The 22,680-nt window shown below is 48.5% G+C and overlaps 1 protein-coding gene across 1 annotated transcript; it reads left to right on the plus strand.

Annotated features, from left to right (window-relative positions):
- Window positions 1–18,354: 18,354 nt before the first annotated feature.
- Window positions 18,355–21,368, plus strand: LOC120836930. The gene is made up of 3 exons (XM_040206030.1): window positions 18,355–19,560; window positions 21,028–21,178; window positions 21,276–21,368. The coding sequence occupies exons 1-3, from the start codon at window positions 18,422–18,424 to the stop codon at window positions 21,366–21,368; spliced, it is 1,383 nt and encodes a 460-aa protein (XP_040061964.1). The 5' UTR covers window positions 18,355–18,421.
- The last annotated feature ends 1,312 nt before the right edge of the window (window positions 21,369–22,680 follow it).

Here is a 22,680-nt window from a genome sequence, read left to right on the forward strand (position 1 = left end):
ACCATCAGCAAAGTTCTTCCAGCGCTCCCTTTACAGGGATCTTTCGTCCCCCGTCTGCGCGGCCGGGCTCTTCAGGAAGGTAAGGAAGCTCCAAGTCCCTGCAACGAGCAAGGACTTCTTCGTGCGGCCACACCTCGAGGTGCTGCCGGTGAAGGTGCGGCTGCAGTCGAGGGGCATCTTCGTACCATGGTCATACCAACTGCACTCTCTGCGGGGCAACTAAAATACTGCAGCACGTTTTTCGTCAAATGCACAAACGCCTTTCTTCTTTTTTTTTCTTTTTTTGAGACGAAATGAGATCAGCGTTTTAGGTGGATTTCGAGACAGAGTGGGTGACGTTTATATATGTGGACCTTGCCGGTACTGACAGCTCGAACATGGACCGGCACTCGTGCTGCTGGAACTCCACGCCATTTGACAACCACTCACGGCGATGGTGGAGTGTCGCAACGACGCTCGGCCAACCTGGGACTACTTCACCTCAGGACTCAGGTGGCTTCTCTCGATGGCGGCGGGAGACGAACAGCATTCGACTTCCGGCTTTCGAATTGTAAGGACGTATCGGAATGAGCTCCGTCGGAGCGGCATCAACGGTTACTGATACCCGCAGTTTTTCTGCTTCTAGACAAAATATACCTCGAAAATTATAAGGGAGCTGTCGTGCGTGCACGCTCGGAGAAATTTCTGTGTGGAGAGCAACCCACCAAGCGAGCGCTCGCTGACGAAAAGAAGCACGCATTGTCTAGAGAAATTCTAGAAATAGAATATAGAGGAACAATCAGTAGCGATAAGACAGTTATTGAAGGAGCGTGCTTTGAATATTATCCACAACTCTTTGGTGAAAAACGGACCCCCATAAATTTTGATAAGCTAAACGATTTTCTACCACTCAAGCCGAAATTTCATGAAGACGTCAAAACTTGGATTAAAGGTGATATCACCCAGAGCGAAGTGGACCACGCAATAGAATCCCTCGCAAGGCAAAAGATGCCTGGACCTGACGGTCTCTGTGCTGAATTTTACCGAACGTTTAACGACACAATTAGCCCTTAATTGTAGCGTATTTTTCGTGAGGCATACAAGAATCAACGACTACCATTGTCCTTTGCGGGAGACCATAACATCTCGTTACGAAAGTTATGGGATGCAAAGACGAGGCATAAAATCACGGGTTACAGACCAATTACACTGTGTAACACGGATTACAAAATTTTTCCCAAGGTCCTTATCCGTAAACTTCAAAGCATAATCGGCACTCTAATCGAACCCTATCAGACTTACATTCATGTCGCAAAAAGCATTCTGGAAACAGTGGAAGAGGGCCAAGTATAGCAATGATACAGCGACAGCTTTCGACAGAGCCCAACATGATGTCCTGACGAGTATATTAGCGCACGTCAATGTAGGAGACGTTATTCTAAAAGGAGGAGAATACATGGCGTATAAAAGGTGTACCACCAGACTTGTGTTAAATAATCATGGTTCTAAAAGCATTGCTGTTCTAACGTCAGTGAGACCGGGCCGTCCCCTGTCACCTTTCTTGTTTTTGCTATACTTCGAACCCTTTTGTGTGAGTGTAGCGGCCAGCAATCACACTCGCGGTTTTTCTTTAAATAGCGTCGAGATTGAAGTCTCTGCATATGCTGGCGATGTTGCCGTTTTTTGTAGTGATGCAGTAAGTCTTATGCAAACGGTTGTGCTCACCAAGGAAATCCGTAATGCCACTGGCACGGCGGTAAACTGGGGGAAATGTTATGGAGTGTGGCATGGCATGTGGGATTTAAAGCCTTGGTTTGTTTTTGTTTTCTTTGTTGTCTTTTTTTGTGGGTATAACCAGGGAATGTACACCATGTATTTATCTCGGGGTGCCCTTGGCGTATTATAAGAGCAGCACGCCGTATACTGGACTGAAGTAGCGAAAGTTTTAAAAAGTAAGAGACACATGGGCAAATCGTGGCCTGTCAATATTCCAGAGAGGTACAGTGTGCAATATTTTTCTGGCAGCAAAAATATGGTTTATTTTGCTAGTCTTGTCATGTCCGCGCGTCAACATCCAGAAGTTCCACAGGGTGCTCGCCATTTTTATTTGGATATTGCGGTGGGAACGAATGAGAAGGGACAGCTCTACCGGAAAGTCGAAGACGGGGGCCTCGACCTCTCGCATCTTTTTGTTAGAAAGCTCGTTTCGCACTTCTTCCTGCGCGACAAGAACCACCCGTTTTTACGCAACGTAATTCAGGTGAAACTCGCGAACTCCTTACCGAAAATATCGGTGACTAATCAAAGTACTGAGCCCCCGAGTCTTTTCGGGTACTTGAAAGACGCGAAAGAGGCCGCACTTTTTTTGCCGGACTTGTGCGTAGTTCGACTACTCTACTCAAGTTACTGTATTTCAACTACTTTTCTGAGAAGTTTACTTACTGTAAAATACATTTTTATTTCGGTAATTAGTAGTTTATTTTAATTACTTTTTCAGAGTAACTTCTACTGAAATTACAAATTACTTTACAATTTTAGTGGCAGGTCTGCTTATGAACAAACATTCCTGCACAAAAAGAAATAAAATGGAAGATCAGCCGATATTTGCAAAGAGGGGGACGCATGTGGCGTAAGCAGGAGAAGGGGGGGGGGGGGGGGGTTTGGAGGGTCTGAAACCACCTAAAATTTTCACGGCCCCCCCGCCCCCTCTCCAACACACACGCACACACACTGCAACAACTCTGCTACGATGCGCGGGGACTAGACAGGCATGTCGTGAGTGAGGCCCAATAACTGCAGAATTAACGCCAAAGACTGGCGTTTCTTCGTGTCCCGAAGCTCCAGGAGACTTGACGCATTTGAAGAAAGGGCTTGTCCTTGGTTCTCCCCAACGTACGAACCCTCGCCCACTACAGGAAGTGTACACATTCATCTTCACTCAGAAGAGGAAACAAAATGCAGCACCCGCTCTGAAGCTCACCTGGTGCTCCCGTAATTTGTGCTGTACTTGAAGAATCACATGCCAAAGGGCAACGTAAAGGTAACCTCTTTGCGTTGCCTTTCCTCTCAAAACTCGGAACATGCAGGTCTTCCAAGATTCGAAGATCGTTCGAGAGATCTTAGTTTTCCGTTTAAAAAAAAAAAAATAATAATAATAACAAGTACTGTTGGAAAGTACCATAAGCGCGTGGTACGTAAAGTACTGCTTCAACTACGTTTAGAAAACTTGTACATTAGTTGAAGTACATCCTCTGAGCATGTACTTGACAAAAGTATTTTTCTTTGGTACTCTCCAAGACAGGTCAACTCTCGACTTAAAAGTACATTCCCCAAATTTGAAAACAAAAAATGGCGTATCATCATGTGAAAACGCGCTATCGTCTTTTAAAACGCCATCTTGTCATTTCGTTGAGTGAAGAAATGGCAGCTGTAAGACCGATAAAATAAGTGCCTCATAAGTTGATTGTGTTAAATAGTTCGCCAGAAAAAGTAAAGCAACTACTCTGTGGCGACATGACTTCATCCAATATTTGCCGCCATTTCCGAAGAAAACTGATGCACCTCCGATTACCGCTGGAGCAACGCATGTCAGTAAAAAAAACTGTATATGGGATGAAAGGGCATCATGAATGATAGCGTTAAAATGTACTTGTACTTGCCATTGATAGTGCATTTTATTTATACAACTCTACTTCATGTACATTGCATCATGTGTACTTACTACTTTACTTGAAGTATATATGACCTTTCATTTACTTTGTACTTTACTTCAAGTACTTGTTAGATGTACTTTACGAAACCCTGTAAACAAGCAAACACTATCTGCGAAATCAAGCTCAGGCAGTGCTAAACCCCAAAGTAGAAGTGATACACACGAAGCACATCGTTGTCCAAAAAAAAGGAGCAAAACAATTGGGCACGCAGAGGCAGAGCCAACTAATAAAGCATATCTGTGAAAACACAAGCTGCTTTATATTAGCTAGCAGAATTTCGCTAACAGATCAAAACCTATATACTTTCTTATTACCATAAAAAATGTAAAAGTAGCTTCAAAAGTGATTTGCTACTTTTTTACGGTAGTCAGTCATTTACTAAATTACATTCCATCTCAGTAAGTTCTACTCTACCCAAATGACTTTTGAGGCCAATACTCAATAACTTAACTTAATTACTTTTCTGAGTAACTTGTACATGTCTGGTTTTCGCAAACCCGGTTTTCAATGGAATACCTTGAACCGTCACAAAAAAAAAGCTCCGCCGAGACCTGGTCGAGCTTATTTTTCCCGCACCTTTGTATCGCTCGCTATACAGCCAGGGTCCCGGGCAAGATGAAGCTTTGTCGCGTAAAAAAAATGTGTGTCCCACCAGCTGCTAAGTCATTTTTCTTTAAGTTGCACAGTGGCAGGCTGCCTGTCAAACCGAGGCTAAAAGAAAAAAGAATTGTTGTCCCTTGGTGGGTGGATTGCCTCCTCTGTAAGCCATCCGAAATCATTGAACACGTCTTCACCTACTGTTGGGACGCTGTGTTCTTTCGAGACATTCTGCAAAGACCTTTGAAAAGGGCATCTTATTAACCCAGCACACTATTCGGTACCTTCCAGTTGAGAAGAGCGACAATGTCCCATGTATAATGTTTTCATTGTGCTTGGACTGCTCAGTATTTAGAAAACGAGGATGGAACCCCGGCATGCGAACCCCAAGATCACGTCCTCGATTTTGTCGCAGAGGTTCAGTCTGTATAATGTCGAACTGCAGAAACTGCACCCGACTAGGCGCACTTGTTTGGCGAAATTAAGATCATCAGAGAACTTTAGTTTCACACACAAGAAAGTGGGAACGAGGTGTTTTCATGACATAGCGTTGTGTGCTGCATTGTTGAGTCCAATAAAGAAAGAAAAAAAGAGTGTGTAGGGACTGGACGCACCGCTAAGTGCGTCCAGTCTAAGAAAATAGAAAAAGAGAAAAAGACGCGCTTGTGCTATACGCTCACCTGCTCACGCGCTCAGGAGGATCAGTTCCTGACGAGACATCACCGACATAGAACATTGTTTGGAATGCCCGTCTCCGGCCTGGGGGTTTCTTTAAGAGCAGACGAGCTCCGGTGTCCTTGAGACGAGCTCCAATCTCCTTCAGAGGAGAAAGCTGCGGTACGGGTGAAGTCAGCCGCCATTTTCCACGTCTCTTCCTTGGTTCTTGAGGACGCGCTCTAACGTGCGGCGCTGCGTCCTTCCCTCGCGTCGGTAAGTCTTTTCTTTCGACGATTGACGTTGACCCAGATGCATTGATTGGCGTTTTGTTCAATTCTTTTTAGACCCCTGGTAGGTCCTCGGCGAGGCTAATGTCGTGGCTCGGGTTTAGAATGTTGTCCAACACCTCAATCTGTCGCAAGTGGTTTGCCTGCAGCACCCGCAGCACCTCGATGTCTTCTGCCAGCCATGTTCTGATCAGTGGCAGACAGATGGCGAATATGTTCGCTATACGACTGTCGGCGGCTTCTTTTTCCTGGAGGAGCACCTTTGCCGACTCCAGTCTTCGCGCCAGGTTGCGGTTGTGCGCCGAGAGACGCGCGATTTGCAATTTCAGGCGGCTAGGGCTCGAGACGTCTAAACTGGGAGCGATGTGGTTGCGCCGCAAGATGTTGTGAGTGACCTCTGCTACTGGCATCTTCGCTTGAGATCCTCACGAGAAACAAAAAAATCGAATGATGCTGCGCGTGATTTGCGCGAGGGACGTGGCGCGTATTTTTCTTTTTTTTTTTTTTCTTGAGACTGAACGCACTCAGCAGTGCGTCCAGTCCCTACAAGAAGAAATCAGAAAGAAAAGTAGGAAGACGGCTGGGGTGCAAGATACATATGCTGCACACAGATAAACACGCGGACTTGGAGATCGGCGAGATATGTTGCCCTTGAGTATAAATAAACAAGAAGACGCCTTTCATAAACGAGAGCCGAACTTTACAGCGTCAATTATAGCACTGCAAGCGCAATTCTATATTAGGGATTTTGCTGAGCCTGAGTGTACTATTACACTTTCGCTACGTGCTCATGAAAGTAAAAAGTGAAAGCGGCTCAGTGTACTCAAATTCAAATTCGTTTATTTTGCCACAAACAGTACATTTGTGACAGGGGAGCTGGAAAAAAAGCTGCAGGCCTGCAGCTTGACGAGTCCCAGCGCCCCAGAACAAGGTAAGAGCGTCACTGGCACATACAGACAAAAAAGAACGAATATGCGCACACATACATTTGCAGACACCTATACAGAGGATAAACACAAGAAAAGCATATAGAATTCAACTTCTCAATCAACAGTATACAAAAAAACTCTGTAATTCAAGACGAAGGCTGTATGTTTTATTGGATCATATTTTTAGGAGCGAAGCTCCTTAGCCTTGCCCGGCGTCCGTGCTCACATCGATTGCCATCCCCTCCGTCTTCTTAAAAAAAAAATGTTTGCGCAGTCGACAGGATTCGAACCTGTGCGGGTGGTGGTGGTGGTATAACTTTATTTTTCAAAAGGTTAGGAGTCCGACGAGTCCCGGTCGGGGCCCTTAGTCCAGGGCTCCGTTGGCTTCTCCAATCCGGCGGGCACGCTGAACCAGCTGACGCTGGTCCTCGAGCTCTGGGCTGGACAGGGCCGCCTCCCAGGAGGTTGGGGTAGACGAAGGAGCGGGAGTGATGCCCTTGCCCGGAGGGCTAGGGCATTCGGTGTGGTAAACGGTGGGGCGGGGATTCCCGCATACCGGATAGGTGGCCGGGTAGCGGGTTGGAAAACAACGGTGTTTGTGAAAGAGATTAGCAAAAGAAAGAGTTTGGATTTGCCTCCAGTCCATCGCTTCGGCCCGGGTGAGTTCGGGATGGGGAGGTGGAAGTGTTCGGCGGCTAGCACGGTAGTATTCTGTGACGAGTGCGTATGTGTCCAGGATGGTGTCTGTATGTGTTGTGGGTGCATTGAAGTCGGTCGTGTCCTGTTCGGTGTTCGTGTTGGGGCCCTCCCACTCCGTCCCGTCCGGCAAAGCCCGGTTCATAGCTACAGCTCAGGCTAGCGCATGAGCGCTCTCATTGCCGGGTAGACTGGAGTGTGCTGGGGCCCACGGAATTCGGATATCTGGTGTAGAAGACCAGTCCGTGGGTATTGCGCTGATTTAATGTGCCGGGCGTGATGAGATGGTGTTCCTAGCATACGCGCGACAGGCAGCTTGGGAATCGGTGATGATCGCAATCTTGTGGGGAGTGTCGGTGTTGTATAAACCTGTGCGGGGAGACCCCAATGGATTTCCAGTCCATCGCCTTAACCACACCATCGCCTTAACCACTCGGCCACGACTGCGGGACGAGTAGGGGGCTCTGAGATCTGGTAGTAACTCAAGAGCCGGGGATGTCATGGATGAAACGTTGCATGTAGCTCCTCAACGTCTATACAGGAGAGGACGCTGCGGTCAAATGCTTATATCATCGCGTTAAACTTTTCATCCATTGGCTCAACGTTTGTAAACGAGAGGGCGCTGGGGTCAAATGTGTATATAACCACGTTCCATACCACACATTCTCTTTCTGACATCAGCACTACCTATGAACAAAATCAGTATCATCAGAACCACCAAAGCTTTGCCCCAATCAACATCATTCACCACGTGGAGATGCGGTCATCTTTTTCTTCGCAGATAAAAAGTACTTTTTCATTTACGTTTTTTTTTTTTTGCGTACTTGTTTGCTTATTATGGCGTCATCAACAGACCTATTAAACCAAGTCATGGTAAACTAACTTCTTAAGTGCACTTTATTTTGTTTTGAAATATAGTGACATAAAAAGTGGCACGAGATCTTAAACCACAGTACAAAGCCAACACTTTGTCAGCAGTTCGCATATCACAGATTGCTTGCATTATCCTTGAAGCGCTCCAGTAATTCCATTTTCATCGTACGGATGAACAATACCTTTGCAGATTGCAATAAAATGCTCGATAGGTCATTTTTTTTAAATACCTTCTTGCTTTCTAGCCTTGAAATGCAACGTGGTACGGCTCCCTGCAAACAGATTATACTGCGCTTCGGCTTGTATCGCAAGATATCTCTCCCGCTTGCAATCGATAAACGTCCCCCGCATCATTCAATTCGATTAGCCTTTTCGTCTGTTCAATAAACCAATTTTTCTCTCCTTGACGCCACGCGCAGAGTGAGCGCCGCTCGGCGAAACTTGTCGCCAGCTTGTAGTATATCTTCTCGATGGAGTTGACTCTTTAACGTACATGACCACACTCTACGAAGAAATGGAGGAAAGAGGTAGCAACGGCGCGTCTTCCTCCCTTCTACTGACGCGCCCCCAAGCGGACACAAGAGGAACGAAACGTTTTTCTCCTTCTCCTGGCAGTCGAGAAAAAGCTTTTCGCCCTCCCGACTTATCTTTTTTCGGTTTCGTTTTACGAGCACGTCGCGCACGTTGTTTTATAAATTTTGTTGAGTTGATTGAGCTTCAGCGGCAGCGAAGGCCGCCTGTAATTTCCTCTTCTAGTTCAAACCTGCAGAACATTTCGGTTGCATTGACGTTTTTATCACTGATTTTATCAAACCAGCAAACGAAGCCACTAGAAACAGCGAAGTCCCGGAGCAGTGCCAGGAGCGCTACGTAGTACATTGGGTAAGATGGCCGTCTCTGGATTGCGGGACCCACGCCGAACTACAGTCCTACAGTAGCGAAACCACGCGGAACAGCGTCGACGTTTTCGACGTTATGGAAATCGCAGGAACTGCGTCCAAAACATGCAGGTTTTGCTGCCTGCTGCCCGGGTGCCTGCCGTGCTGAGTTCGGTTCTGTTTTCCGATGTCGAGTGCTAACTGGCGTTCAACGTGGTTCTGTATTTCTGCGTGTCAGCAACATAGCAGCAATATCGTGATGGCAGTGTTGTGGGTCGTGAACAGAAGACTGGAATTATTGCCGATGTGACCGTGTGTTCCGTATCGGTGGTGTAACAAGATGAGATGGCGTAAACTGTCGGGCATTGATGCCGCTGGTCGGGCCGTTATCGGAGGGGCCGGGGTGTCGCAGGATGACATTCCGCTTTACATTAAAAAGTTTAAAACCACTTGAGGGATTCGGCACGTCCAATCGATCGACTTGCGGATAGTCATGTTGGAAAGCTGGTCTGAACAGTATAAGCTTCTATCGTACAGTGGCCAATGTGACTGTCAGCCGTCTCCTCGCCGAAAGCGATTGCGCTCTGGGGAAAGGACTGAACAGTACAAAATTATGACGGAAAGTACGTATATTTACAGTGTGGAATTTTAGAATTAAAAAAGAATAGTAGGTAAAATCGAAAAAAAAAAGCTACCCTTTATTTTGCTGTTGAAATATACTACTGTTCCTCGAGAAACTGCCCTTTAAGTGGCGCGCTGGGATGAGCGCTAGAAGTTTTCGAGCTCGCCACGGCGTAGCTCCGTACACTTAACACCTGCCGCAAGTCGCGGCTTTGACTTCATTAGGTTGATTGAAAAGCGATTTCTCTGCCCGTGAAGCATCACTTCCAGCTGAGTAATATCCGCTCTACAGAAATGAATTCAAAGACGGCAATTGCAGCTAAATAGAAAAACAAAAGCTACAGTATAAATACTGGCTACGACGTGCCGTACGGGGAAACAAACTAATGGCTTCGAACCGCATTGGAGCGGCTAGATTTATTGGGTTTCAAATAATTACGGCATGATCGAGCGTTTACTTTTTATTAAGATATTTTTCCCCTGAGCCATTCAAAATACTCTCAGAGGTATGACATTGCTGAAAAAAAAAAATGAACATCCTGGGAATATTTTTTATTGCTTAGGGAGTCACCGAGAAATTCCGTACGTTCAAAACGACCAGTATAAAAGACGGAAACGAAGAGCTCGGGTGCAGTGTTTGGCTAGTGTGCCGTTGTGTTGATGTTTGTATGTGCCATGTATGTGCATGCGCTCAATGTATGTTCACTTGATGCTCGTAGTATGCGTAATGTGTCTACATGTGTGTGTAGCAGAGGTAACCGAAGATGCCGATGTGTAATGGTGGCCTGAGGAAATAAAAATGTTTTTGTACAACATGAATTGGGCGGTACCCAGCGCCACCTAGCCTAGCTACTTACAATTACTTTGCTTGACTCTGCCATTTGGTGGCAAGCGATTTAACCTTCTCTCACGCTATGCGATAAACTGCGGCTTCGAGTTTGTTCTTTTGAGAGCGGCTTTTGGTTTCGCGGATTTGTTTTCCATTTCTCCGTAATGTGCGGTTGACGAAGGAATTGTGACTCGAAAAACAGCAAAGGTAAGACGTAAAGGGCGCGAAGTAACTGGGTATCGGTTGTCTCCGTTTAACATCGGAGTGCTGACGACGAGAAGACCGAGTACCAGCTTTCGAAAAGGAAGTTTCTGTACCTGCGGGGGAATCTGGTTTCGGAAATAAACACAGTTCGCGGAAAGCTCGTGTTACGCTTTTATTTGCTGCTCCTCCCGTCCCGTACAAGAGACGTAGCGTCGTCGTTAAGCCTCACTGAGCTCGATTTTCTCGATTCAGGGCCGTTATAATGAGATGCAGGCGACGGAGGAACTATTTGCTCCAGAGCGTCAGGGACAAAAGTTTATCCCTTGTAAAGGAACATAGGTTAAAAGACCGTTCCTCCCCATAGGGAGGACAATCGATACCCTTTTTTCTAAGAGTGCATGTGAACATCTCCTTATAGATAGTAAAAAAAAAAAAGAATAAGAGTATAAGAATAATAGTACTTGATACTAATGTGGTATGTATTAATAACCGTTGTAAAATAGTTCTGAGCAAAATCATATTTTAAAGCGTCATATCATGAAACTTGTGTCGTTCAGAGAGCCGGCAGTAACTGACCATATCCGTCTAAAATATATAAACAATTTTAATTACTACTGAACGTCTTAAAATCACGTATTTTATTATTTATCCTCATCATCGTCATCACCATCATCATCATCATCATCATCAAAGAAGTGCCAGCACAGTGACCAAGGGTTAATTCCTAGAAACTAAAATAAACACTGTGGGGATATATATGTACACAAAATGAGTCTTACAGGGTTCGCCCAGTTTAACGTACGGCACTGGTGCTCAAAGGGAACTCGACGCCCAGGGAAAATCGTTCCGCCCGGTTTCCCATCACGTGGCCGACGGTTACCGGTAAGAGCGTTTGCCACGCGGGTTTTCGGCAACGCTTTGCCGAGCACGATTATCCCAACATCCGAGAGTGATTTTTGGGAAGCATGATGTCCCCAGTGTCACGTTGTGGTTGAGCGGGCCGCGGGCGCACGGGGCCCGCGATGCCCGCCGACCGGAGAGTCTTGGAAAACACGCGCGCCTCATCGTCCTCGGGCGCTCGGACACGCATGTGTACGGCCCGATCTGGTCCACAATGGTTATCGCCTTTTCGGTATCATGAAAACTTTTTTGTATAGACACCATTTTGTGGTCATCCATAAGCTGGAAGCTGCTTTCCAGGCGGGGAAGCGATGATCTTCAAAAATGAGTTTTTTTGCAGCGCGTGGAAAGCCCGCTCCACAGGAGGTTCAAGTGAATTGGGCTTCAGCGGGAATATGTATAAAAGGTGAACATACCTACCGCCCTCTAAGTAGCCGGTATCATCAACAATAAATACAGCGCAAATCAATATGGTACGCCGATTGTATCTACAGCCTTTGCCAAACGTCCAGGGCGGCTTGCTACAAACTGCATCTTAGCCGAGACTGGGTGAAACAAAGCTCTACAATCCTGGGAAGCGCGAGCGCTTGAGACTCGACTTGAAACGCCACAACGCTCGTGCGCTAGCTTTGGCGGTGCTTTCTTTCGCCCTGTTTTAGCTGAGACGCTGCTTTAGAAAGCCGGCCCAGAGCCAGTCGCGCGCGTGGTAGGGGCGGGCTTTCTCTCATACAATGATGAAGATTGAGATAAAAAGAATAAGTGAACGACAGGCATATAATGATCGACGTTTTCTTCATCACTTCAACGCTCCGTGCTCTGGACTTGTGATGAAAAAGGGTGCATATGCACCCACAACGAGCACCCCTCTCAAACACTTGCATGCTGCACGTGCTTGAAGTTGGATGGCGTTGGCTGTTGCTATTTGTCTCTCCAAGTGGGGCTATACTCCGTTTCGTACTTAAAGGGGTCATGAAACGATTTTCCTACTTCTTCCTCCTTAGCTTTAATCCTCAACTCAAATGCGAATTGTGAAATCACGTGGTCGTGACATTCCTTCGGCACCGGTGCGATGACTCCTAGCTTCCACCGTGCTTTTTATGCACACCATAGAACTTGTCATTCCCCTGTGACAATAAGTTCCGTCAGAGCACTCATTGGCCACGAACGCGAATCCAAATATTCGTCGACGGATCGATTGTTGACGAGCGCATACGTCCGTGTGACGCAGTTCTCGTGTCCAATGCGTGAGCTGGGTTCTGCTGACGTCAGTTTGGCGCCGGTGACGCGCTTTTGGAACCGCGGGTGTATCATACTGAAAAGGCGGAGAGCTTTCGAAGGCAAGAAGGTACAAAATAGTCCGCTATATTTTCAAATGTTCGTACCAAAAAGGTGGCTTTTAATTTTCTAGTCTCTTTCTTTTACCCAACTAAACGATATGCAATTAGTAAAGTCCCAATTTAAAATCATTCATCCCGACCCAAAATTCGTTTCATGGCCCCTTTAAAGGGGTATTCACACGAGGGAGAAATCCCGGGGATTTCTCCCCGGCACGCGCATCCCACGACGAAAACGTCAGGCTTTGCGATGTGCAAAAGCCTCGCGTTTTCATCTCGTGATGCGCGCGTGCCGGCGAGAAATCCCCGGGATTTCTCCCTCGTGTGAATACCCCTTAATGTGCAAAGCTGTCAATGTGCTGGCGCGAGCGCGTGACTTCACCTAATGTCCCATTCTCTCAACAATATGTGGTAATGAACCGAAAGAAAAAGCCACACGCTCGAGCCAGCAGCTTGGACAGTGTTGTACTGGTTGTGCACTGGATGGAAAACCGAGTAAAAGTACTTGCATTAACCTCACATCAGCGGCCATTATGATGGTTTTGCTGCTGAGCGGAGACCCATGTGTAACATACATTTTGCACCATTACTTTTGTCTTTCTTGTCAAGAACAACTCGGAATGACCACCATCATGACGCGATAACGTGAAGTACAGGGCTTAAAGTCCGTACATGGCCAAAGTTCTGGACATTCCGCGAAACAAAGTTTTTGAGAAATATCAAAATTGTAATTGATGTGCGTTCTATGCTACTCAGGAAACTACAGTCATCGGGGACTGGAACCTTTTTTTAAGATACGCAGAAATTAATCATTTTGCAATTGTAACCTATGCGGAGACTAAGTCGTCTGCTTCTTGCGCAGGCGTTGCGTGACGTCAGAACGACGCCGAGCTCCGATTGGCTTTGATTAAAACACAATGCGTGAACCTCAATTCTAGGCGCCTTGAGGTCTACTCGCTATTCTATTCAATCAACCATGAAGAGCTCGGCGTTTTGACATGATCCCAACCCTTTTCGAAGAAGCAGACCAACTTTCGTTTCGCATACGATTCAATGCTAAAACGAAATATGTGGCGCCGTAGAATAAAACCTTTACGCATACAAAGGTACATTACTGCACATTGATATTTTAGGATTGCGATCTAAAATATTCCCAGGCAACATTGCGATGCTTGTAGTTGTTCAGTTAAAATTACCATTTGAGTGCATGCGCCGAGGTGTCAATGTCTAAAAAAAGTGGTAAATGGACAAGAGAGAATGCGTGTACACGTGTCGGGGCCAACAGTAAAATGCTGTCTGCAACACAGGGAGCACGACACACCAAAAATATCGTGTCGCGTTACACGCAGCGTCATGTGCCTCTAAGAAACAGCGGTTCTCGAACTGTAATCTGCGGACCCCCAGGGGCCGCGGTCCGCGCATATTCGAGGGCTCTGAAATGACCAACTGAACCTGTCTTTTTACGGGAAAAGCAGTCACAATCTTCAGTGTGCATGACAAGATTGATGCAGTTGTTGAGAACCTGGATGTTTGAAGCAGCCGGATGGAAAACAAAGTTTTAGACTCTTTTCTCCGGTTGATGAAGCCAATCAGACAGCGTCAAATGCGTACCATCGTGGCGTTCGTCACGTTTATGTCCGTGTTTCATCGTCCCTGAACCAATCATAAACGAAAAATAAAATGCCCAGTGACTTGCGCTTTTGACGCCGCTTGATTAGTCCTATTAACTCGTTGCGTCGGCTACGTCTGTACTTAAAGGAGCTGTGCAACGATATTCAGTTGGAATGTTTTTCACTATACACGAGCTTACTGGCACTAGTGGGAGTCAAGGATACCCGCACGCAACGCCACTGGCCAAGAAACTCCTTTGTTGCGGTGAAACTTCAAGGACAAAAGCAATTATTTTCGTTCAATCTCTCCTTTGCAAATTTGATGACGTAACGTGGGGATCGCAGAACACCCAAGTGACGATATTTGAATGCGGTTCATAGATTGGACCCGAGCCCTGCGTGGGCACTCGATTTGGGCTCGTGATAATTACTAGCTCGAGAAGCATTCGGGTAGTCGCCCGCGTCCAATCGCGGCAACGACGACAATGGCCGAGCCATAACAATATCTGGAACTCAGCGCGTGTCCTGTGCTTTGCCAACCCCAGCGCGTGGCTATGATCAACATTGGCGGCATATAATCGGCTCCAGATCGCGTGGCCGCTTGTTCTGGCTGCGAGTTGAGGGGGTAAACGCTGCTCGTTTTTCTTTAATTTTTTTCTGGGACTTCTATTGCCTGAAGTGAAAAACGAACACGTGTTTCATAGGTCATTAACGTCGGGGATCTGTTCTAAGCGGTATTTGCGCAAAGTACAAAAATTGTTGCATCGCCCCTTTAAGCTGAAACGAAGTACACAGTGTCCTGGGTATGAGACAAGGTCGATCGACTTACTTCGACACCTTGATGTCCCTGTGAAGAAAGCCGCGCAGATGCATGTGTTCGACGGCCAGGATTAGCTGAGCCATGATCTGCACGGCGTCGATCTCCAGATACGCTTCCTTGGTGACGACGTGCATCAGGTCCAGTCCAGCGATGTACTCCATGATGGTAACGTATGCCTCCTTTAAGTATGCCACAGGTAATACGTCACTTATGAGGATATTATAAAGCCAAAATAAAACTTTTGGCAACGTGCGGGTTTAACAAAGAATGCGATTGTTGCAATGTGCTTGGTGGAATCTCTATGCATTACTTTAGCTACCGTCTTAATTTGACAATTTGTTCGGTTCATCGTGCCCAGCATAAGGTGACTTCGAATAGCAACGGAGTCGGCTTTTAAAATATAGACCATTCGAAGATATAAAAGTCCTCAGACCAGCACGCGCATGTTTGTCGCTTCGCAAAGCGAGCAAATCTCGCGCCATACGCACGAACATTGAAAATAGATCCTGCCAGGAACCCTTTTTTGGAAACTTTTTTTTTTGAAACGTATAAAAAGTGAAAGCCGTTTACAACTCCCTGTAACGCCGAATTGGAGCGCAGCTCTTGAGGAGGACGAGGGAAGGGTACTGAGGGGAGGGTAGACCCCTCCTCCTCCTTCTTCTCCTCCTCCTCCCCTCATTCTTTAATATGCTCCGGGGGGTCACCTGACCTCGGGGGGAGGGGGTCACGTGACCTCGGGGGGGGGGGTCACCTGACTTCGGAGGGGAGGGAATCACGCGACCTCGGCGAGGGGCCACGTGACCTCGGGGGGTCACGTGACCGCGGGGGTCAAGTGGGGGTCACCTTGGGCGGTCTCGTGACCTTGAAATGACCGAGGGAGGGGTCACGTGACCTGGGGGTCACGTGACCTTGGGGTGACCTTGGGAGGGGTCACGTGACCTTGGGGTGACCTTTGGGGGCCACCTTGGGGGGTCACGTGACCTTGAGGTGACCTAGGGAGGGGTCACGTGACATCGGGGGTCACGAGACCTGGGGGTCACGTGACCGTGGAGTGACCTTGGGAGGGGTCACGTGACCTCGGGGGTCACGTGACCTTGGGGGTCACATGACCTGGGGGTCATATGACCTGGGGTGTCACGTGACCTTAGGGTGACCTTGGTTACGCCGACGGCGACGCCGACGCCGCTCAAGCCGGAAACGGGCGCCTAAGAGCTGCGCTCTAAAAGGGGGGGGGGGGAGGAGCCGCCTGCAAGTCACGAGTGGCAGGCTGTAGAGAAACGCCTAGAGACGTGGAGGCCCCGAGACGAACGCGTCCGTCTGCGTGGGGGCCGGGGCGGGACGAACTGAGGCTCTGGTCGCTCCGGTCCTCCCGGGGCTGGAGCAGGGCTGGGCGTGTAACTCTTGGTCGGAGGACAGGGAACGTGGGAGCAAAACCGGGGCGCTGATCCATTTGTTGCCTCCTTCTTTTGGGGAGGGGGGGGGGGGGGGAATCTCGGATAAGCGTTTGATTCTGCTGTTTCGCCGACATCGAAGACTGCGACGCTAACCTTCTTTTATTTTTGTTTTCGGCAAAAGTTCGCCCTATTAAGTGCCGCGTTCACACACTTGCAACTGAGTAACACCGAGAAAGACAAGACCGGTTTTTAAGCTTCTTGCGACGTTTTAGGACCGGGTGCACTTTGGTTGCCGTTTGGGGCGGATCGAAGATCCAATAACGATCGACGACGTCACGCGCAGAACTTGTCTTGTCGGTGCCACAGTCTATGGCATGCCAGCTCTTTACTAGAATTGTGCGAATATTCGAATTTTTGAATGGCAGTTTCAAATATAGCGCTACATCAAGGGTAGGCAACCGGCTGCCTGCCCGCAAGGCATAATTACACGTCCCCCGGCACTCCACCCACAATGCCCCCCCCCCCCCCCTCCACCCTAAACACACACCAGGAAAAAGGTTATGCTAGCTTGTAAACCCGGTATAACCGGACGTATATGAACTCGGAACAAGTTCGAGAGAATTCTCAGATAGAGTTAACTGATCAGCTGGTCCCCAAACAGACAATAAGCTGAAGAATGCCCTTGCAGGTAACTGGCCTGCCTGAATTAAAAATTTTAAATCTACAGAATCTGGCAGTAACGTTGGTGTCCAACAAAAAAAATTATAATGATTTTTTTTCACCGAAAAAATAAACTGTGCATCACCGAACGCTCATTATCCAAAAGTTATAAGGAATTTTCTGAAATTTTCAACGGGAAAATGGCGGCCGATGGACCGTTTAGAGAACAAGGAGCTCTACGACGCCAGTTACCGAAAACGAGCGAAAAGGGGCCCCACTTTCTTATTAAAAATTTCAAAAAATCGCTTCTTGTTCGCGCCTCTAACGCTACGTTTGGGATGAGAATGAGCGTTCAGTGACGCATAGTTTATGTTTGCAGTTAAAAACCTTGTTATTTTTTTTTTTTTTGCACCTTGTATATATTTGGGGACATACTTTTTTCAAGATTAAGAGTGTGAAGTCAAACGTGGGTCTTGCAAATGGCAGGTAGGCACCTTTAAAATGGTTTACGGCTTTCAGCTGGGCGTTTTAATGTGAATGTTCGCATCGGTGGCAAGCAATAATGAACACACAAATTCTTACTCGGAGGGGAATCGAGCAGTATTACGTAAAACATCTTTGCTTCGTTTTCTCTCTCTTTTTTTATCGTCTGCTTGGCGGCGATTAGGCCAGCACCAGTAAAAAGGTTGCTGACCTCTGCGCTATTTAATATTCTCTGAGAAATAAACCGCGATATTATTTTTTTCTCTCTTTTTTTTTTTTTTTTTTTTTTTTTACTTTTGAAGTGTTGATTGCAACGAGCCACGGCTCTGCAGCGCGCTAACCCCGTTGAGTGCGCCTCTTACCGAGCACGGGTGCACTGCGGAGAAACCATATCAGCGAAGCTCGCTTCCGCAGGTGTGGCTTCTCCGCAGTGCACCGCTGCTCGCTAAGAGGCGCACTCAACGGGGCTAATTCATCCCTGGAGGACAGGAGCGTTGAAGACACGGACAAGTAGAAGAACAGGGCAGGACAGGACAAAGCGCTACAATCAACTGGCGGTTAGGACTAGTTCCGGCTGGGTTTATAGTGACAAGTGTTTCGTGTGGGCGTCGTTTTTGCAATGTCTGATTTCTGTGAACAGCGTGCGGCGGTTAAATTCTGTTTTTTGCTCGGAAAAAGTGGAACAGAAACTATTGAACTGTTAAAAACGGCGTACAAGTGTAGTGTCCTTGATTTAGCGAAATCGACTATACGGGTTGGCAACAGTGGTGTATCAGAAATGGCGGATTAAACGAACGTAAATTACCACGCTGCAGTCCTCAATCCAAGCAATCCCTAAATACTCCAGCACCACAATGGTGTCAGAAGTGCCGTCCGTGGTAACGGAAGACTCCTAGAACCCGTGCACCACGAAATCATCGGCGAGCACCGCCACAGCAATCAACGGAACGGGTCAACATGGCACACACGCTGCCCCCGTTTCCGAGCTTCAACGTCCAAGCGACGGATGCCAACAACATCGGCCTCGAGTGGGCCAAGTGGGTGGACAGGTTCGAGAACTTTCTCGTTGCGTATAACATTACGTCGGACGTACGCAAGAAAGCGCTCCTCCTTCATTACGCCGGTGAGGAAGTGCATGATCTCTACCGGTCTCTCCCGGACGACTCGTCATCGGCAACTGTCAGCAGCACCGCGCAAGGCGCAGCGAGAACGTCAACATCTGAGTACGACGCCGCGAGAGCAAAGCTCGACGCTCACTTCGCACCAAGAATCAACCCAACATTCGCCATTTATCGTTTCCGACAAGCACAACAGAACGTCGGTGAGTCCCTCGATGCTTTCTATGCGCGGCTCCGGCAGCTGTCTCGTCATTGCAACTTCCCAGACGTTGATCTCGAGGTAAAGAATCAGATCATCATCGCGACCACATCCACGCGCCTGCGGAAGTATGCCATACTGCATTCGCTGGACTTGCCGGATATCCTCAAGCAAGGACGCATGTTCGAGGACGTGGAGCACGATGTGTCTAAAATCGAGCGGAGCGCCGACAAGCCAGTCCTCGCAGTACGAAAGGATGAGCAGCATCGCGGCAGCAAGCCAAAAAGAAGTTTGAAACCGCCTCAGCGACCAAACTACCAGGCACAACATCACAGCCTGTCGACAGATTGTCACAACTGCGGTGGCAAATGGCCACATGGCGGCGGACGATCAAACTGTCCTGCATGGGGAAAAACATGCAAAGCCTGCAACAAGATCGGACACTTTGCCAAGGTGTGCCGTTCATCAAACAAGACAGTACAAACTATCAGCCAGACCCGCCAAGACAGCAGTTCAAGCGGTGAAGAACACGTTTTTGTAGCAAAAACATTGCCTCCAGCAAGCACGTCTCCCAAAGCTGTCATCAGAGTCGACAATGTTCCAATCACCTTCGTGATTGACACGGGTGCAACCGTGTCGGTTGTTGGTGAAGATGAGCTCCGGAACTGTCACCTAGATGAGAAACTGGAGAAAACATCCGTAAAGGTTTTTCCATACAAAGCAACGTCTCCTCTGCAACTTCTGGGAAAAGTCTCAGTCAGCATGATGTACAAGGAAAGGTGCAGTCAAGAGGACATCTTCGTCACCCCAGGAAGCTGCGCACCACTCCTAAGCTTTGCAGCAGCATCAAATCTTGGTCTTATTCGAATCACATACCAAGTCGAAGACTCTCCAACAGGAAAGTCGATCGTGGAATCATTCCCTAACTTGTTCAAAGGAGTTGGCAAACTCAGAGAGCAGCAAATCCACCTCTTCGCGGATGAAACTGTTCCTCCCATCGCTCAACCGCACCGACGCATTCCATTTGCAGTGCGAGCACTTGTGGAGACAGAACTCGACCGTCTCCTGTCAGAGGACATAATCGAGCCAGCAGTTGGACCCACACCATGGGTGTCTCCAGTGGTTATTGTACCGAAACCACACCACCCTGATGAGATCCGTATGTGCATCGACATGCGCCTTGTGAACACTGCCATTCAACGAGAGCGACATCTGTGTCCAACAGTTGATGACATCATCGTAGCTCTCAACGGAGCAACCATTTTCTCAAACCTTGACCTGAAAAACGGCTATCATCAGCTGGAACTGGACGTGTCTTCGAGACGACTAACAACATTTTCAACGCACACTGGTTTGTTCCGCTACAAACGTCTTAACTTCGGCATCAGCAGTGCAGCAGAAATCTTCCAGAACACAATTCGCCAAGTGCTAAACGGCATCCCAAACGTCCTAAATGTCAGTGATGATATTCTGGTCTTTGAAAAGACGAAAGAAGAGCATGACGCCGCTCTAGATGCAGTCCTACATCGACTTCAGGAATCAGGACTAACGCTCAATGAAAAGAAGTGTCACTTCCACCAGCGAGAGCTGACCTTCTTCGGGCTCATTTTTTCATCAAAGGGTGTTAGCCCAGACCCTAAGAAAATCGAGGCTTTCCTACAAGTAAGAGTACCAGAGTCTCCTCAAGAGGTGAAGAGTCTTTTGGGAATGGTCAACTACTCGGGTCGGTTTTTACGAAACCTTGCTGACCTTACTCAGCCACTGCGTGAACTGACGCTAAAGAATGCAACCTGGGAGTGGACTGAACGACACCAGAAAGCCTTCGACGAACTGCGGCGCGTCATGTCAGACGCATCTACCCTGTCCTACTTCGATCCAGCCAAGCCGACAGAGCTGGTTGTAGATGCAAGCCCGCACGGACTTGGTGCCATTTTAACACAACGAGATGGTGCACAGGTCGCAGTGACAGCTTATGCAAGCAGAGCATTAACACCAGTCGAAAGCCGCTACTCCCAAATCGAGCGAGAAATGTTGGCAGCAGTATGGGGCATGGAACACTTTCGGCTCTACTTGTGTGGTGCAAACTTTCTTTTATTGACACACCACAAGCCCCTGGTGAGCATCCTGGGAAACCCAAGGTCGTCACCATCTGCCCGCATAGAGCGCCTTGCTCTCCGCATCCAACAGTATGCATTTGACGTACGACACACTGCTGGAAGCAGCAACCCCTCGGACTACCTTTCAAGACACCCAGTGCCACAACGGGAGACAGGCACTCGCATCGCCAAAGTTCCTGATGAGTATGTCAACTTCATCCAACGCCAGTGCATCCCAAAAGCCTTCTCGGTCGAGGAAGTTGTGGAACAGACTAAGGCAGACCAACAGCTGCAGCTACTGGTGAGAGCCATCCAGCATCCTCTACGTAACGACTGGCTGCTACCAGAACTAAAGCCATTTGCAGCTATGAAGGCAGAACTCACTTTTATACCAGAAGGTCTCATCCTTAGAGGGACACGCCTTGTCCTTCCAACTGGTCTCCAGAAACGTGCAGTGCAACTCGCACACCGAGGTCACCAGGGAATCGTAAAGACGAAACAATTACTACGAGAGAAGGTATGGTTTCCAGGCATGGACAACCTTGTGCACATGCTGGTGAAGAGTTGCCTTCCATGCCAAGCTGCAGTACCCCAAACAACCCAAGAGCCACTTGCGATCACTGAACCTCCCAGCAGTCCCTGGGAAAAAGTATTCCTTGACTTTGCGGGCATCTTCTACTCCGATTCCCTCAGACCCTGTCTCCGGATGAATATGACACTTCAATACTTCGCTCGCGGCAAAAGGGTTTATTCACTCACTCATTGCCTGGGGGGGGGGGGGGGGGGGGGGGTTTCGGGATGGGGGACGGTCAACAGCGAGGCCGGGGGAGAGTCCGCTGCCACAGCAGCTTCTCCGAGTCCCAGCGGTGGTCGTCCACACCGCGTCATGGGGACGTCGTCGTCCAGGGTCGCTGTACGGTCCGTTTGTCGAGTCCGCCACTCGACGTAGTGCCCGCACTCCCTGCGCCAGCGTCCAGCGCCGTCCGAGCTCGCCTCCATGACCGGTCCCTTCTGAAGTCGGCAGCCCCAAGCCCCTTCCTTTGTCTCCGTTCCCCTTTTAAGACCTTCCCAAGTCCTTGTCCCGCCGACCGTCCAATCGGGAACCGTGCTGCGAGCCGACCCTCCGACGTCAGCGCTGGGTGAGGGGGCGCTTGCCCCGTTCCTCCCGGAGAGCTCGGACGTTCCGCGACAGGACGGCGACAGGGAACGGGAAGGTCACGGGGAACGAAGGAGCGCCCGACGGTACGGCGGCGGGGACCGGCAAGGTCACGGAGCGCGGAGGAGCCAGGGAGAGGGTCCCCACAACTTTTGTGGTCCATTTCCCGATGGGAAATATGCAATGGTGGTGATAGATGACTTTTCGCGATACCCTGTGGTACAGGTCCTCAATTCGACAAGCGCACGCAATGTACTGAGCAACCTCCGAGCAGTGTTTGGACAGTTTGGCATCCCAGAACAAGTGAAAACGGACAACGGGCCACCGTTCCGTGGCACAGAGTTTGCTGAGTTTGCCCAAGAGCTGGGATTTCGACACCACAGAGTCACACCGCTATGGCCTCAGGCCAACGGTGAAGTGGAACGATTCATGAGGACATTAAAGAAACAGGTGCACACCAGTGAACTCGAAAACAAGGACTGGAAGGCTGAGCTAGATACCTTCTTGATGTCTTACAGATCTACGAAACAAGGCACAACAACAAAAACGCCTTACGAATTGCTGTTTGGAAGACCAATGAGGAATCTCCTTCCCCTCTATGCAGCCCCAACCCCAAGAACAGTGGACTCAGAAGGACTGAGGTCAAG

This window comes from Ixodes scapularis, unplaced genomic scaffold, assembly GCF_016920785.2.
Source record: "Ixodes scapularis isolate PalLabHiFi unplaced genomic scaffold, ASM1692078v2 PGA_scaffold3__209_contigs__length_174095766, whole genome shotgun sequence".
In the NCBI taxonomy this organism is placed as follows: domain Eukaryota; kingdom Metazoa; phylum Arthropoda; class Arachnida; order Ixodida; family Ixodidae; genus Ixodes; species Ixodes scapularis.

Excerpts from the sequence above, each read along its gene's own strand:
- LOC120836930 (XM_040206030.1), top strand. The coding sequence starts at position 18,422 with ATGGCACACACGCTGCCCCCGTTTCCGAGCTTCAACGTCCAAGCGACG. Across the intron at positions 19,561-21,027 it reads AGCATGATGTACAAGGAAAG|ACACCCAGTGCCACAACGGG; the intron begins GTGCAGTCAAGA and ends CTACCTTTCAAG. Across the intron at positions 21,179-21,275 it reads ACCAACAGCTGCAGCTACTG|GTCTCATCCTTAGAGGGACA; the intron begins GTGAGAGCCATC and ends TTATACCAGAAG.